General features: G+C 43.0%; 1 protein-coding gene across 1 annotated transcript in view; it reads left to right on the top strand.

The window, feature by feature from the left end:
- The window catches only part of ADGRD1 (adhesion G protein-coupled receptor D1), a 596,761-nt gene that overhangs the window by 405,665 nt on the left and 175,641 nt on the right, over positions 1–15,455 (top strand). The window contains exon 18 of the mRNA XM_088482162.1: positions 15,104–15,215. Within this exon, the coding sequence (XP_088338288.1) occupies positions 15,104–15,215 (112 nt within the window). The remainder of the gene's footprint in view (positions 1–15,103; positions 15,216–15,455) is intronic.

Here is a 15,455-nt window from a genome sequence, read left to right as displayed (position 1 = left end):
GAAAGTCCCTAGCTGATTTCAAGTTCCTTTTAGCCACTACTAAAACTGGACGAACTAACGGCAGCCTAAAACCTTCCTTAAAACCTTGGATTAAAAATGTTGCTTCCTCCTTAAGAGGATAACGATTCGCCCAACGCTCTAAAACTCTGACATTAATTGGCGACACAGCTTTACTTAGGGTTAGGACACTGTTCTCCCTTTCCCCCAGCACCTGGGCGACTGCATTCCTTTGATGGGTGATTACTCCCGCAGAGGATGCAGACATGCCTGTAACGACAGCTTGTCCCCCTAGTGCACTACGAGTTGTTAAATGCATAGCACTTCCCTCTATCCGCAGTGTTTAAACCTGGTCGTGACACAAAGGGCTGTTTACGCCCCACTGGAGCCTCGTTAGTAGGTCGCGTATGCTGCGTGACCTCCAACCACACTTCAACATCCTTAAAACCAAAATTACAAATTTTCTGGCCATCTTGCTTCTTCCTAAAGAGCTCGTCATACTGCCTCCGTACATTGACCCTGGCGGAAACATACATGCCCTGTACTAAATGCAGATATTTTAATATATTTAAGCACTCCGCTGGCCGAGTTTCTATGTAACAGGTCGCAAAAACATAAACACCAGAAAGCCAATTCTGGTAACTCCTTCTAGCCTCCTCCGCTGCTGGACCCCCAGCCTTAGCTAAGTCTAAAGCTTTTTTAGCATCGTGGGTTATTGAAAACATATCCACATAACGACCCTTTCTAATCCTCTCTCTAACTTTAGACCTAAACCCCCTTAATATCGCTGTATTTGAGCAATGGACCGCATCACCTGACGCATCCGGAGCAGAACTGGCTACGCTACCTGCCCTTTTAGGGGTCTTGCCTTTTCCCTTCAACTGCTGCACGAAATACTTCATCAGCTTGCGTGGTTTTTCTGTGGAGCTGGATGAATCAGAAGATTCCTCCGATCGCGACAACAAAGCGCTAACATTGGGCATAATATTTTTCTCACCTGCTCCCGATGTGGAAGGGGCCAGCGACTCGACCGCAGATGAAGAGGCCTGATCCTTGTTGCACGACTCGCCCACCGCACTTTGACATGCCGATAACTGATCCTCAGCGCCCGTAGAGGTCGATGCCGACACCGCTAGTGCTGAATGAACAGAAGGAGCCTGCGAACTCAAGACAGCAGTATTAGAGTCTATAACATCTAAAACATTTGTATCAACTAATGTTACTGACATAATCCGAGGTGATGCAGAAACGGGGGGCTGCGCTGGTGGTGCCTGCCTAGGAATGGGGGGTAAAGCTGGCGGGGGAGCAAGCGGAAGGGGAGGTTGCAACCTCTGCTGCTGACTACCCTGTTGCCCATGCATGTAATGCACCTGCTGTGCATATGGATTAAATTGCAAAGGAGCCGCAACATAATTTTGATGAAATTGACCGGCTCCTTGAACAAATTGAGGGGGGCACAACTGTTGCATGGGCCCCGTAAATTGAGGCTGTATTGGCTGATGCCCCAAACCTGGATAAAAATAAGGGGGCAATGTAGAAACCCTTCACAGGCATCCCCCCTTGGGCTGAAGTTAATGCCTGCATCCCACCTTGATTACCCACTGAAGCTAGTGGAGAAGGCATTATAGGTGGGACAATGTTAGGGATCTGTGTCCCACCAAAAGGGTTAACCAGCCTGCGGAGTGAGGCCTGCAGCCGGTGAAGCCTGACCACTACCTATCTGATCCCCTAACTGGCCCCTGGGAGAGGAATGCCCACTACTACCAGAAAGTGCACTCAGCCCCCCAGCTCTTAGAGCCATGGGGGGGAACATGAAGAGGTTAAAACCTCCTCACTCATCAAAATGGCGCCCGCGCCCTGGTGGGCGGGGCTTATCGGCGGAGCCGAGTGAGAGTCTCCCCCGGTCGCTGGCAATGCTTGCCTGCGACCGGGGAGTGCCTGTAACACCTGCCGCTCCCCTCGCCAGCCACGCTTGCAGGCAGGAAGGAGAGGGAGACGGCGGGGGGTGACCAGAACCATGCGCAGAGGGCGGGATCCTGAAGAGGCTGCCTCAACTAAGCGGCGGGGGGGGAGCGCTGCGATGTGGACGGGGCATTATGAATGTCAAACAAAAAATGGAGACAAACGCAAATAGAATAAAGGGTGGGGGGGTGTTGAAGAGAGTGAGGTAAAGAAGGTGAGGGGGTTAGGGAGGATTGAAAAATGGGTAAAAGGGGATACAGGCAAAAAGAGAAAATAGAGTAGATTATGAAGGGAAAGATATAAGTAGTACAGAAAAAGAACTTAAGAAAGAAAATAGGGACAGAAAAACCACACAAAATGGCTGCAACTACAGTATCAGCAGATACAGTTTACTTATCCGACTGGATCACAATCTGGAAAGAGGAAGCTGGACTCCTCCTCCAGCCTTTATATAGAAATACTAAACCCCGCCTAAAAAGAAGGCCTAATAGGATAGCCATTTTGATTGACAGCCAATAAACACCAATTCCAAACTATCAACATCAAACCAGCCTTAACCAGTTTTGCTTCAATAAAAAACAGGGTGCTTATATCTTCTCAAGCTTATACAAGCATTCGAGTATTTGAGTAGTTGGTTTTTCTCACATGGACAGCTGTATGTCCACTTCTTGAGAGCCAGCCGCAACATTAGCCTAATATCCTGAACCCTACTGGAAGAACACATGACATTTTTTAATTGAAAACACTGAAATTATATATGCAAATATATTGAAAAGGAAGCTGGTTATTGCAACAATTCAAATGTTTTTTTAAAAAACATGTACTAAGAACGGATAATCTGCTCGTATATATATATATATATATATATATATATGCAAATGACCAGCACTCCACTTTAATAGCCAGAATACCTGGGTGCCCTCCTGGGAAAAGGAATTCCAATAGATACAAAGTATGTGTAGGCGGTACTCCACGGTTTTCACAGTAACACTCAGTACCACAGCAAGTTAGTTCTCAATGTTTCAGATGTCCTTTAATGCATCTTTCATCAGGATGATTACAAAAAACTAAATCTTACCACCCAGTAAAATACTTTGCAACTGGCTGTTCTATCTCGTTACCTGGCTTTAGCGAGCTAGAACAGCCAGTTGCGAAGCATTTTATGGTGTCTCTGTATTCTTTAGCAATGCTTCACTATAAATTGATTGATCATGTTCCACCTTTGATAAGAGGTGGAGATAGGAGCAAAATATTGCTCCAACTTGAAACTAAATGGATATTCAAATGTAATATAGTTGCCCCAGCGGGTTTAAATGAGAATTTGTCATTAAGCTGTTTTCTTTAGATACGCTTAATCTACGTTACCAAGTGTTGATTTTAGTTATTATCGTTTATGACACCGATTGTATTAGCTGGCTTCGTTTTCTGTCCCCTTTCCATATGGGCATTGTCTTAATAATGACATATGGATCTGTCACTATATAAGTGCATTGCAGATTGTATTCGTTTTGCCCATATAACATATCTTGATGTATCCATATAGAATTGTTGATACAGACCCATGTAATCCTCGTTGATTATGTAGTAGTATATTACTGATGTTTTTATATAAGTAACTAAATTTAATCTGTGAAGGAGCAGTATATTACTATGGTTACCGGCGTTGCCTTCCCCCGCTGTCCATGTGACATATGACGTCATGACGGCGCGTCCGGAAGCAGGATGAGGCAAGCTGGAGTTCAAGCTGACACTGGGTAGTATAAGTAAGGTGAGATTGAGTTTTTTGTATTCATCCTGACGAAAGATGCATTAAAGGACATCTGAAACGTTGAGAACTAACATGCTGTGGTAGCGATTGTTACTGTTAAAACCGTGGAGTGCCGCCTACACATACTTTGTATGTATATATATAATATATATAATGCATTTAAAAATTATGAAAAGCTACTTATACTTGTATTGCCAGTGAGAACCAATTAGCTAATGTACTCTGTCTAGCTGTTGTTTACAATTTTCCTTGTTGTATCTCAAAGGCAAGGAACAGACATTGTTATTTATTGCATGTCTATATGTTCTTACTATACAAGCAGTGCATATTATTATGATAGTTTTTTTTTATATATATATGAAAAGCAATTCAAGTTGTTTTTGGAAGTGTTCCAACAATCTGCTGAGAATCTGTTCAATGCATCAAGTTCAAGTACCATTTGTGTTGCATATATACTACATGTGGTTCTTAGTTTACTACCTTCAAGCTGTAAAGCATTACCCGATGTTCTAACATATATATATTTTATTGTAGAACTGCTAAAATCTAACAGTAACACCAAATCAGCAAGTGTAGTGTAAGTGCTGGGAGACGTATGGCTATAACATATTTCCCTATAGATTATAAAATTGCAAGCAGAGCCCTCTTACCTCTTTGTCTGTCTTGGTTGCTATGGGCAACAACTCCACTTCTAAAAGCCTGCAGTTTAGTAAATATACCCCCGAGTCTCAGGCAAATGAATCTTCTCTTCCTTGTGCACAGGCTGTTTCTGTAGATTCTTTGGTTGAGCCCGCGTGGGCCCATAATACCAGACATGTACTTATCTAAGATGTCTATGTGTATGGAGAAATTTTTTGCTGCTTCTTCAGCCTCTAGAAAATGCTCTTTACAGACTTTGGCCTCTGCTACAGGGGACTCATAGTCTGCAGCTTCCTCTCAGGAGGAGGGGGACTTAAAATATCCAGACTGGGAAGATACATCAGGTTGGGAGGAAGATGTTCCTGCTGTTCTGGGTATTCGAGAATTAATAGAGGCAGTGCATCAGACTTTAAATCTCCAGGGGTTTGAAGTTTCTGAGTCAAGTGCTGCAGCGTCTTTCTCGTTTTGTTGACATTTTGAAGGAGCTTTGGCTTAAACCAGATTAGAGATTTCAGGTTCCTAGAAATATAATCTACCATTACCCCTTTGCTGAGGGTGACACAAAGGTCTGGGAGAATTCCCCTAAGGTTGGTGTTCTCATAGCCAGTCTGGCTAAGGCAACTATTATTCCTACAGTGCAGTCGATTGCACTTAAAAATCACACAGACAGAAAATTTGAAGGATTGTTTAAATCTATTTTTAGTTTCGCAGGTGTCTCCTTTCATCCCATTCTAGCCGTTGCTTGGGTCAATAAGGCTATTGAGCCTTGGATGGAGCAGTTGGTGTCTGGGCTCCAGTCAGAGGGTAATGTGTCCTATCTTCTGGCCTTGGTGTATCAGATCTGTGAGGCTGTTGTCTATATGGGAGATTCTTCCTTGAATGCAGCCATTCTGCAGTCCCAGATTTCTGCCAGGCGGGCTCTTTGGCTTATTTCCTCAGAATTAAAGAGGACTTTGGAAGAGGTGCTTTTTGAAGGTGACTTCTGTTTTGGGCCAGGATTATCACCCAAGCCAAAGGGAGTAAGAGTCCTTAACTTCTGGTCTAAGCTTCTAAGGCGAAAAATTCTCGTTTTTGTTCTTCTCACTACTGTGGCAGAGGCAGATCTTAGTCCTTTTGGGACTTCTCCAGCTTCTTCCATAGGCAAAGATTCTGGGGTAGATCTTTCTTTGCCCCTGTAGGCCTAGCTCCAAACCTACGGACAAGCTTACTACATGACGTTCAGAGTGCCCTCATCAACCCTCAAGTGGTGGGGGCCCGCTTGATTCAGCTCCAGGAGGTCTGGCTTCAATTTTTCCAGACATCTGGATGAGCATATTTGTGTCCAGGGGTTTTATTCTGGACTTGGAGGGTGCCCGCATCAGCAGATTTTATGTCACCCCTTTTCCCAAAGACTTGGTCAAAACGGCAGCTCTGCTGTAGTTTTTGCAATCCATTCTAAAATAGGGGGTATTTGCTCAACTCCCCGTTTCTCAACAGGGTAAATGTTTTTATTCAAGTCTCTTTTTGGTGTACAAGCTGGACGGGTCATTGCATACAATTCTTAACCCGAAGCATCTAAATCATTACTTGGTTTTAGCCAATTTCAAGATGGAGTCACTTTGCACAGTGATTGCTGCAATGGTTGGGGAAGAGTATCTTGATTGCTGCAATGTACAGGAAGGAGTATCTGGCATATATAGACATGAAGATCACATTCACTTCTCAGGTTTGCATTAGGAAATCAGCATTTTCAATTTCAGGTCCTTCTGTTCAGGCTATCCATGGCCTCCCATGTTTCTACAAAGATCATGGCACATTTGGTGTTCTTGCTCCATCCCAGAGATGTTGATCAAAGCTCCATTTGAGCATTTGCTCTGTGATCAATTCCAGATTGCAGTGGACTTTTTGGAGTCTCACGGCTGGATCATCAATTATCCCAAGCCAAGCCTTACTCCTCCTCAGAGCCTGGTATTCAACACTTGCGAAAGAAGAGTCTTTCTTCCAGAACTAAAGATTTGTGAATTTCAGGAGTTGGTGAAGTCCCATCTTCAGCTTTTTCAAGTCTCTGTGTTAGGGTGCATGCAACTTTTGGGGAAGATAGTGGCTACTTTCAAGGCTGTCCCTTGATCTCATGCTCTTCTTTAAAGGCTGTCCCTTATGCTCATGCTCACTTTCTGCAATGGCAGATTCTGCGCTGTTGGTCCAGGCAGTGTTGATTCTGGACAGGCAATTGTCTTGGCTGTCTTTCCAGACCCGGCAGTCTCTTCAGTGGTGGTTTCACATTCCAAATTTGGTGAAGGGCTCCCCATTCTTAGTATGGGATGCCAGCCTGTCAGTCTGGGGAGTGGTTGTACTAGATCTTTTCCTTCAGGGTCATTGGTCAGAGGCTAAGACTTCTCTTTGTGTCAATATTCTGAAGCTGATGCATTCCAAAGAGTTTCTCCAGGGCAACCCGATTCAGATACAGTCAGGGAGCTTATGGAGCTTGATCAAGAGATCCTCAGGTTTTGTTCATGAATTTAAGACGAACTCTTGAACTTTTCAGCTGGGTACTGTTTTCCACCGATTCCCATGCTGTTCAGAGTGCTAAAGAAAGTAAAAAGAGAAGGTCTTCCAGTCATTCTGGTTGCTCCGGATTGGCCTCTACATCATTGTTACACCCTGCTTTGCAGCATGATGACTGCTCTACCTTTTCGACTGCCTTTTTGTCTGGATCTTCTTCATCAGGGACCCTGTCAGCACCCAGGTTTATCTTTTCTAACTTTGATGGTCTGGCTTTTGAAGTCCAGTTACTGAGAACTTGTGTGTTTGCTAAGTCTGTGTTCCAGACCATGATTCAGGCTCGCAAACCGGTTACATCCTGAATTTCTCACCATATCTGGAAGACATATTTCCTGGTGCGAGCGTTACGGCTATTTATCGGAAGTTTTTTTTGTTTGGCTTTATTGCAGGCTGGATTGTCTCAGGGTCTTCAGTTGTCTTCTCTTAAGGGTCAGGTGTCTGCCCTGACTGTCCTTTTCCAAAAAAGGTTAGCCCTCATTCCAAAAGTCCAGACTTTTTTACAGGGTGTACTTTGCATTCAGCCCCAATATGTCTCCCCTGTTCCTTCGTGGGATTTAAATTTGGTGTTGGAGGCTCTTCAATGACCTCCATTGAGCCACTAGTTACTGTGGATTTAAGAGATCTCACCTTGAAGGTAATTTTTCTTCTGGCTATAGCATCTATTCAGTGAGTTTCAGAAATGGCAGCTTTATTCTGCAAACCTCCTTTAGTAATTTTCATCCTGACTGGGTGGTTTTTCTGACTAAGCCATGTTTTTTTCTGAAGGTGGTTACGAAGTTCCATCTTAGGGGTATATTTACTAAAGGGCAAGTTTTTAGAAGGGGAGATGTTGCCCAAAGCAACCAATCAGATTCTAGCTATTATTTTCTAGAAGGTGTTAGATAAATGTTAAGTAGAATCTGATTGGTTGCCATGGGCAACATCTCCACTTCTAAAACCTGCCCTGAAATAAATATCCCTTATTCGGGTTCTGGTCGTGTATCGGATTCATCCACTTTGCATCTTTTGGATGTGTGTCATGACTCTGTCATTGCATTGGTTCGCCTGCAGTATCTCCAGATGTGTCCAAATACATCTAGCCTCCTTCTGCGATCCACAGCCCTTTTAGTCGCGCCTTGCCATGTCGTGACTTGGTAGCGCCAAGCATCTTTTCTGTTGATTAAAATGATATGCGGCGTGCCTATGTGCTATGTGCATCTGCATGTGAAACGCTATGATACAGTGTCACAGCCGCTGACACTGTAACTTAGCATTTTGCTTGCAGATGCACCCGCAGTCACACAGAGAACATAGGTATAGCGCATATCATTTTAATCAGCAGTGTCTATTCACATCGCTGTAAGAAAATGCATTTGAAGGTAAAAAGTTGCACGAAAAGACGCTCAGCGCTACTGAGCCAGAGCCACACGATTTGTAGCGAACTTGAGGACACATCTGTCTGTGCTACCAGAGGTGCTGCTATGATGTTCGGACAATTTCTCCTCTTATGTATTGTAAGAGTTAATCTTGTGTCATATATTGTAGGAGATAATCTGGTGTCTACTGCATTCATCTGTTCCTGGGTCACTGCTACATAATCCTGCTTCTCACCTGTTTTGTATTGTGGGAGGATGCTGTTCCCAGGGGCGTCTTAAGAGAGTTGGGGGCCCGTTTGCATTCCCTGTGCGAGGTCCCCTCCTCTCTCGCCGGTGGCCGGCAGCCAATTGGCGCAGCTGGCCAGCCACTGCAGAAGCGAGTTCCCAGAGTCTACTATGCATGCGCAGAATGCTGGAAAAATGGCCACAGCAGCCATTTTCCAGTGTTCTCTGCAGCACTGACACCCGACGTGGGACCACGGACAGGTGAGTTTTACATATTATGGGTGTAGGGTGTGCGGTGCGGGGCCCCTCTGGACCCGGGGGCCCATGTGCCACGCACGCCCTGAACCCATTATAGATACGCCCCTGGCTGGTCCTATGCATGCTCCCTGGATTTACCACGACATGTTTGCAGCTTTAGCAAGAGGGTATGCTTAATGTCAGTACTGACACACTGTGCCTGAGCCTGTCATTATTATTTGTCTGTTACTGGATCCCTGTTTCTGCATACTTCACTGTTCTGCCATCCAGGTCAGTGTGGACCGCGGCACTACATTGTCTACATACTAAAACAAACACACCGGCGCTGGGTAGTACATTCACTGCTGGCGGCGGTGTGTTTGTTTTAGCAGCCAATAAGACTCAGACAGACTCTTATTGGCTGCTGCACCCAGGGCTCACTCATGAGCTCTGCCTTCTGCCCGAGAGGGTGAAGGGAGAGATGTCATGACGTCTCTCCCATAATGCTGATCGGGAGGAGCGGACGGCAGTGGGCACAGGAGTGCGGATTCAGGTAAGTATAGTTTAGTGTGTGTCTGTGTTTTATTTGTAAGGGGCACTGTATAAGGGCCAGTACTAGGGGCACTGTATAAGGGGCACTACATAAGGGGCATTACTGGGGGCATTGCCTAAGGGGCACTGCATAAGGGACACTACATAAGGGGCATTGCATAAGGGCAACTACTGGGGCACTGTATAAGAACACTACTGAGGACACAGTATAAGCGGCTCTACTGGGGGCACTGCATAAGGGGCTTTACTGGGGGGCACTGTATAAGGGACACTACTACAGGGGACATTGCATAAGGGACACTACTACAGGGGACATTGCATAAGGGGCACTACTACTGGGGGCATTGCAGAAGGGGCACTACTACTGGGGGGCACTGCATAAAGGTCACTACTACTGGGGTCACTGCATAAGGAGCATTACTACTGGGGACACTGCATAAGGGGAACTACTACAGTGGGCATTGCATAAGGGGCAATACTACTAAGGGCATTGCATAAGGGGCACTACTATTTAGGGCATTGTATAAAGGGCACTACTACTGGGGATATTAAGGTGTATATGGAATGGAAAGCAATGTTCCCAGAGTGATGAGAAATGGTGGGATATCATGTTGACACGTGCCCCCATTTTCCAGTGGCCACACTCCTTGTGGCATGTGACCACAACTACTTTTTTGGCGCACACAGTGGGGGGCGCTATTTTTAATCTTGCCCTGGGCACCAAAGATGCTACTTTCGCCACTGTTTATATATCAAGTGTTGCTGTATACCCAGTCACAGTATGTCTCCATTATTCATTGCCTGCTATACAGCCATACCCAAAGTTGAATTATTTATGCTGGTTTTGTGTGTCCTGAAATAGACACGTTTAATTTATCCATATACAGTATTTTGAGACATTGTGTTTCTAGTACACTCCGGTGATTTTTTTTTTCCATAACAATGTGGTCCAGGCAGTACAGATCTACATTGACCGTACAGGTCTTAGAAGCAGCCCAAGTGATTGACCTGCTCCTAAGGCTTCTATTGCCCGTTGGATCACTGCGGCCATTTGCCAGGACCATCTTTCCATCGATAAGCCTGTTCCGCTTTTTCTTATGGCTCATTCCACTCGTGCTATGGGAGCTTCCTGGGTGGTTGTCACAGTGCTTCTTTAGAACAGCTGTGCAGAGCTGCGACCTGGTCCTCTGTGCATGCTTTCACCAAATTCTACCACTTGAATACTTTTGGTTCTAGCAATACTAGCTTTGGGTGCAAAGTTTTGCGTGTGCCATTGCCAGATAGCACCCTCCCTCATTAGACTTGCTTTTTGAAGTCCCAATTTCTGTCCTCCAGCATAGATGAAGAAGAAATTTGGCTTTTGGCACTCACCGTAAAATCGCTTCCTCTTAATCCAGCTGGGGGACAGTGTACTTCCTCCCTGTTGTTTTCCATTTTGACATATGTTGTTTATTGCTGAGAGTTCAGGTCTTTTTTCCTATTTTTACACCATATGGCTTTGCTAGAAAATTTAACTGAAGTGGAGGTGGAAGGGGCAGATATTATATAAGGGAGGGAGTAAAGGGGGGGCAGAGCCTAACACCTGTAATTTTAGTGCCTGATCTCTTAAGCCGGCCACTACTACCCCAATGTCCTAACAGTGTCCCCCAGCTAGATTTAGAGGAGGAGATTTTATAGTGAGTACTAAAATCCAAATTTTCTTGTAGTAGCATTAGAAGCTAACACAGCCAAGCTAACTACAGAAATTGTCAGGTCAAAACTGCTACAGTTCCAAATATGTGCCAGTTGAGTTAAATGCGGAAAATACTGCAATACACACTAAACTTTCAAAGCCCAGAAAATTTTAATACAAGTGTTAAGTATGTCATAAAATAGGACACAATGCATCTGAATATACAGTAAACTGAAAAATGTGAATGCTACACAAAGAAGGGCAGCGGCCAAGATTAATCAGCTTTGAGTGTCACAGACAGTCACAGAAAAGATTTTTGGCAAATTGACTCTGGTGCAACAAAACATTTCAGTTGTAATAAAGAGTGGTTTACTACATTGAACTCGTGTTATCCTATAACAATCAAAGGAATAAATAGGATATGAAATGCTTACAGCTACAAATTGTCACGGTCTGTTCAGTTTCTCTTTCCTGCCTGGGGTGTCGCTATCTTCCCTGGTGCTTCAGCACTCTGGTCTAGTATAAACTGAGCAATTAGTTGATGCAGCAGCTGTGAGCTTCACCTGAACTTCCTATATAGACCAGCCACACAAGTTCCCTGGTGCCAGTTCATTAAGTCTAAGACTGCCTCAGTGTCTGCACTCTGGATTATGCTACCAGCTAGAATTCCTTGTGTTTCCTGTTGTCTCTAAAGCCTGATCTCTGCAACCTGATATCCTCTTGTGTCTCATGTAAGTTGTCTGGAACATTTAGCTTTACCAGAGCTCCACTATCCAGGACTTGTCCAGTTTTTGTTTTACCTGCTTGACAAACTGCACTTACTGTGTTGCGTTGCTATCCAGTGTGTTTGTCAAGGCATATTCTTCAGAACCACTAGTGCCCTCCAGATTCTCTGCACTACTCTGCAGCATTCTAGATCAGAACCTCCTATCATCTGTTTTCATCTGTGCATTCTGGTTAATCAAGTTCCTAGTGTACCTGCACTTTATAATATATTCTGGACATTTCAGTCAACACTGCTATTTATTTGTCAACCAGGACTTTGTGTATCCATATACTTCATCTGGCATTTGTCTTCATCCTAAAGTCTGTTTCTATTCCCTGGATTGTCCTGAACTGTATTACCATTGCATACCAGTTACTCATAAATGCCTATGTGAACATTGTTACCTGTTTGCTTATCTCCCTGCTTAAATATTGCACCACCCTGCATGATAATAAATCTTACTAATTCACCTTGATCAGCATTGTTTACTGCAAATATGATTATACAGGGGAAACACCATCTGAATCCTGACACAAAAGTTGGGACAGTTACTACTTGCTTGAAACCAAGGATTAAAACTAAAGTCACTGAAATCCAAGATGTGCTTTATGTATCAGATATGGGGACAAACCTCATAGCCATAAGTATCCTAGAGCAAAGAGGCCACACACGGAGTCCAGTTTGGAAAAAGAAAATGCACTGTATGGAACAAAAAGGGACTGTAACAGCAACAGGTACCCGGTGCAGTTAATTATATGTCCTTTACACACAACTGTGTTAGGCGATGATGACTTCTGATGTACAGTATATGAAACTCTGGCACAGAAGCTTAGGTCACCTTGGATTTGACAGTGCCCAGAAACTTCTACATGGGATGGTTACAGGAATGTCAGTGACTGTTACAGAAAAGCCCATGTGTAAAAGCTGTACAGGCAAGCAAAGCCGTAGTTCATTCCCAGAATAAGAAGTAGAGCTGAATCACGCCTAGAATTGGTGAATACAGATGTGGGGTCTGAGGGAGGTTAAATCCTTAAGTGGATACAGATACCTCAGAACATTCATCAATGACTTCACAAGACTGACATGCATTTATTTCACCATAGAAAAGAGTGAGGTGATGAACAAAATTGTAGACTGTAAGAAATTAGTGTAAACACAAACCAGTCACAAACTAAAGTCTTGAGGTCCGACAATGGAGTAGAATTCCTCAACAAAGATGTGGAAATCTTCCTGAAAAACCATGGCATTACGCATCAACTGACCATTGCATACACACCAGAGCAGAATGGTGTAAGTAATCAAGAAAATTGTACCATTGTGGGGAGATCCCAATCTATGTTTAAAGATGCTAACTTAGACAAGTGTTTCTGAGTGGAAGCAGTGTTTACTACAGTTGTACTAAAAGATTGTTCTCCCACAGTTGCCTTGAAGGACAAGACATCAATAGAGGTGTGGTCAGAAAGAAAACCAAGTATCAAACTTCTTACAGTTTTTGAATGTACTGATTATATAGACATCTGCAAAGAAAGAAGACGTAAGTTGGATCCAAAGTCCATGAAATGCATCATGCTTGGATATTGCCAAGTGGGCAAGGATTATAGATTCTGGAATCCAAAGACTAAAAACCTTGTCAAGTCAAGGGCTTTCATATTCTAAGAGACATCACCACTTAAAGAAAAGCTGGAATTGGATTTGCAGAACAAGTATGTGTTGTTTGGATATGCCAACAGCTGGAGACATATCTGAACCAGAGGCTACCAGCGTGGACATCCAACCACAGAGAGGACCCTCTGTATGATTAAACATTGGAAAACCACCAAAGAGATATTATTAGGAGTTTGCAAATATCACACTCTGTGAACACTAAAATATCGCAGAGGTAAAGTCAAAAAATGACTGGTGTGAGTGGAAATCCAAAGTAGCCAAGGAAACTATTTACCTTAAAGAGACTTTGAGTGAACTGATGGCCTGATTCAGAGTTGGGAATAGAGAGCGATATCTCTCTCAACTGATCATCTTGGTGAAACCATGCTGCATTGCAGGTGGGGCAGATTTAAAATGTGCAGAGAGATTTAGATTTGGGAGGGAGGTGTCCAAACTGACACCTAAATTGTAGAGTAATAATAAAGCTGTGCAGTATTTGTGGGCTACATGTAAAAGCAGCTAGTATTTACCCTACATAAAAAAAATATATATTTACACCCCCTGCATTGCAACATGGTTTGTCCAGGTACACAGTTAAGTGCTATCTCTCTCTCTATTCCCAACTCTGAATCAGGCCCTGAGTTTTATAAACTAGAAAGATATCATCAACATTGAGTGTGACAATAGTCAATAGCTCGTGGAGAAAGGGATCTGTTGCTGTGGTTGACATAGCTAGTAAGAAGAATCCTGCTGACGGATTTACCAAAAGGATTACGTCACAGTGATTGGTCATGTTTCTAGAGAACTATGAGACTAGTTGTTTTTGAAATGTTGATGTTTTTGGTTGTCTAACCCTCAAATTTGCATTGCAGTGAGGGGAAGGCGGTGTTGAAATATGAAGTACACTATTGCACTACCTCCATGAATTCTCCTTCCTTGAAGCATTTAACTTTATCAAGATGGCTGCCGTTTGGTCTTCTGCGCTGCACCATCTTGTCACTGTGTTTGAGCACCCCAGTGAGACACTATTAGAGTCTGGATTGCAGTTATCAATCAAATCACAATATGCTGTTAATTTGTTCCTGGACCATGATCCACCTTAATTAAACTTCAGACACTTTGGATTAGTCTACAATATGCTGTAAAACTGTTAATATATAAAATGACAAAGATGCACTAAAATGTAATCCCTAATTTGCAACTAAAATTAAATGGAATAAATAAATTGTTTATTTTATTTGTTTCATTGTTTATTTGTTTATTTATAACAAACACAGAATAGAATAAAAGTACTGTAGTTAAAGTAATTGATAAATATGTGATGTCAAAGCATTTTTCATGCAGCTACTAAATGTTCTTATGGAGAGATCAATCAAAGCCTGGAGAGAGAGATAAAGTACCAACCAATCAGATCCTAACTGTCCCTTAACAGGCTGTGTTTCAAAAATTACTGTTAGGAGCTTGTTGGTTGGTACTTTATCTCTCTCCACTTTATCTCTCTCCAAGCTTTGATAAATCTGCTCCATAGTACTTACAAATTCATCTGTAGTTAGAACTACAGGATGTCTCAGAGGACCTAGGAAGGAAGGCGATAGTGTAATTATAGCATTGTTTCTTTGTATCCCATAAATACTTTTAACCTAAGTATTTGTTTTCATGGAAATCTGTTTAGTACATGTAATAATATAAGTTTTGGTGCTTATTTTTCCTGACTTGGTTATTTCTTTTTATATTTTGTTTCATAGTTCAGTGAGCACAATCCGGAATCAGCGATATCATATCCATGCCAACCTCTCATTTGCAATTCTGGTTGCACAGATCCTGCTCCTTGTCAGCTTTCGTTTTGTACCTGAGACAGTGAGTGCCTCTCTTCCCATCAGATAAATCCACTAAAGAATGCCATGTTCATCTTCAGTTATGCTCATTGTACAATGTATTTTATTTTTATAAATTGGTGTAAAATTAATAGTACAGGTGATTTAGTTACTATAGAGCCGAGTCTGTATATTTAGTATGGTAAATAAAGTTATGTCACTCTCTCATATAGATTTGTTTACCTCCGGTGCTGGACTTTGAACCCCCCAAAAATGAATAGAT

The sequence above is a fragment of the Taudactylus pleione genome, unplaced genomic scaffold, assembly GCF_031769625.1.
Source record: "Taudactylus pleione unplaced genomic scaffold, aTauple2 ptg000282l, whole genome shotgun sequence".
In the NCBI taxonomy this organism is placed as follows: Eukaryota; Metazoa; Chordata; class Amphibia; order Anura; family Myobatrachidae; genus Taudactylus; species Taudactylus pleione.
This window is presented reverse-complemented; position numbering and strand designations above follow the sequence as displayed.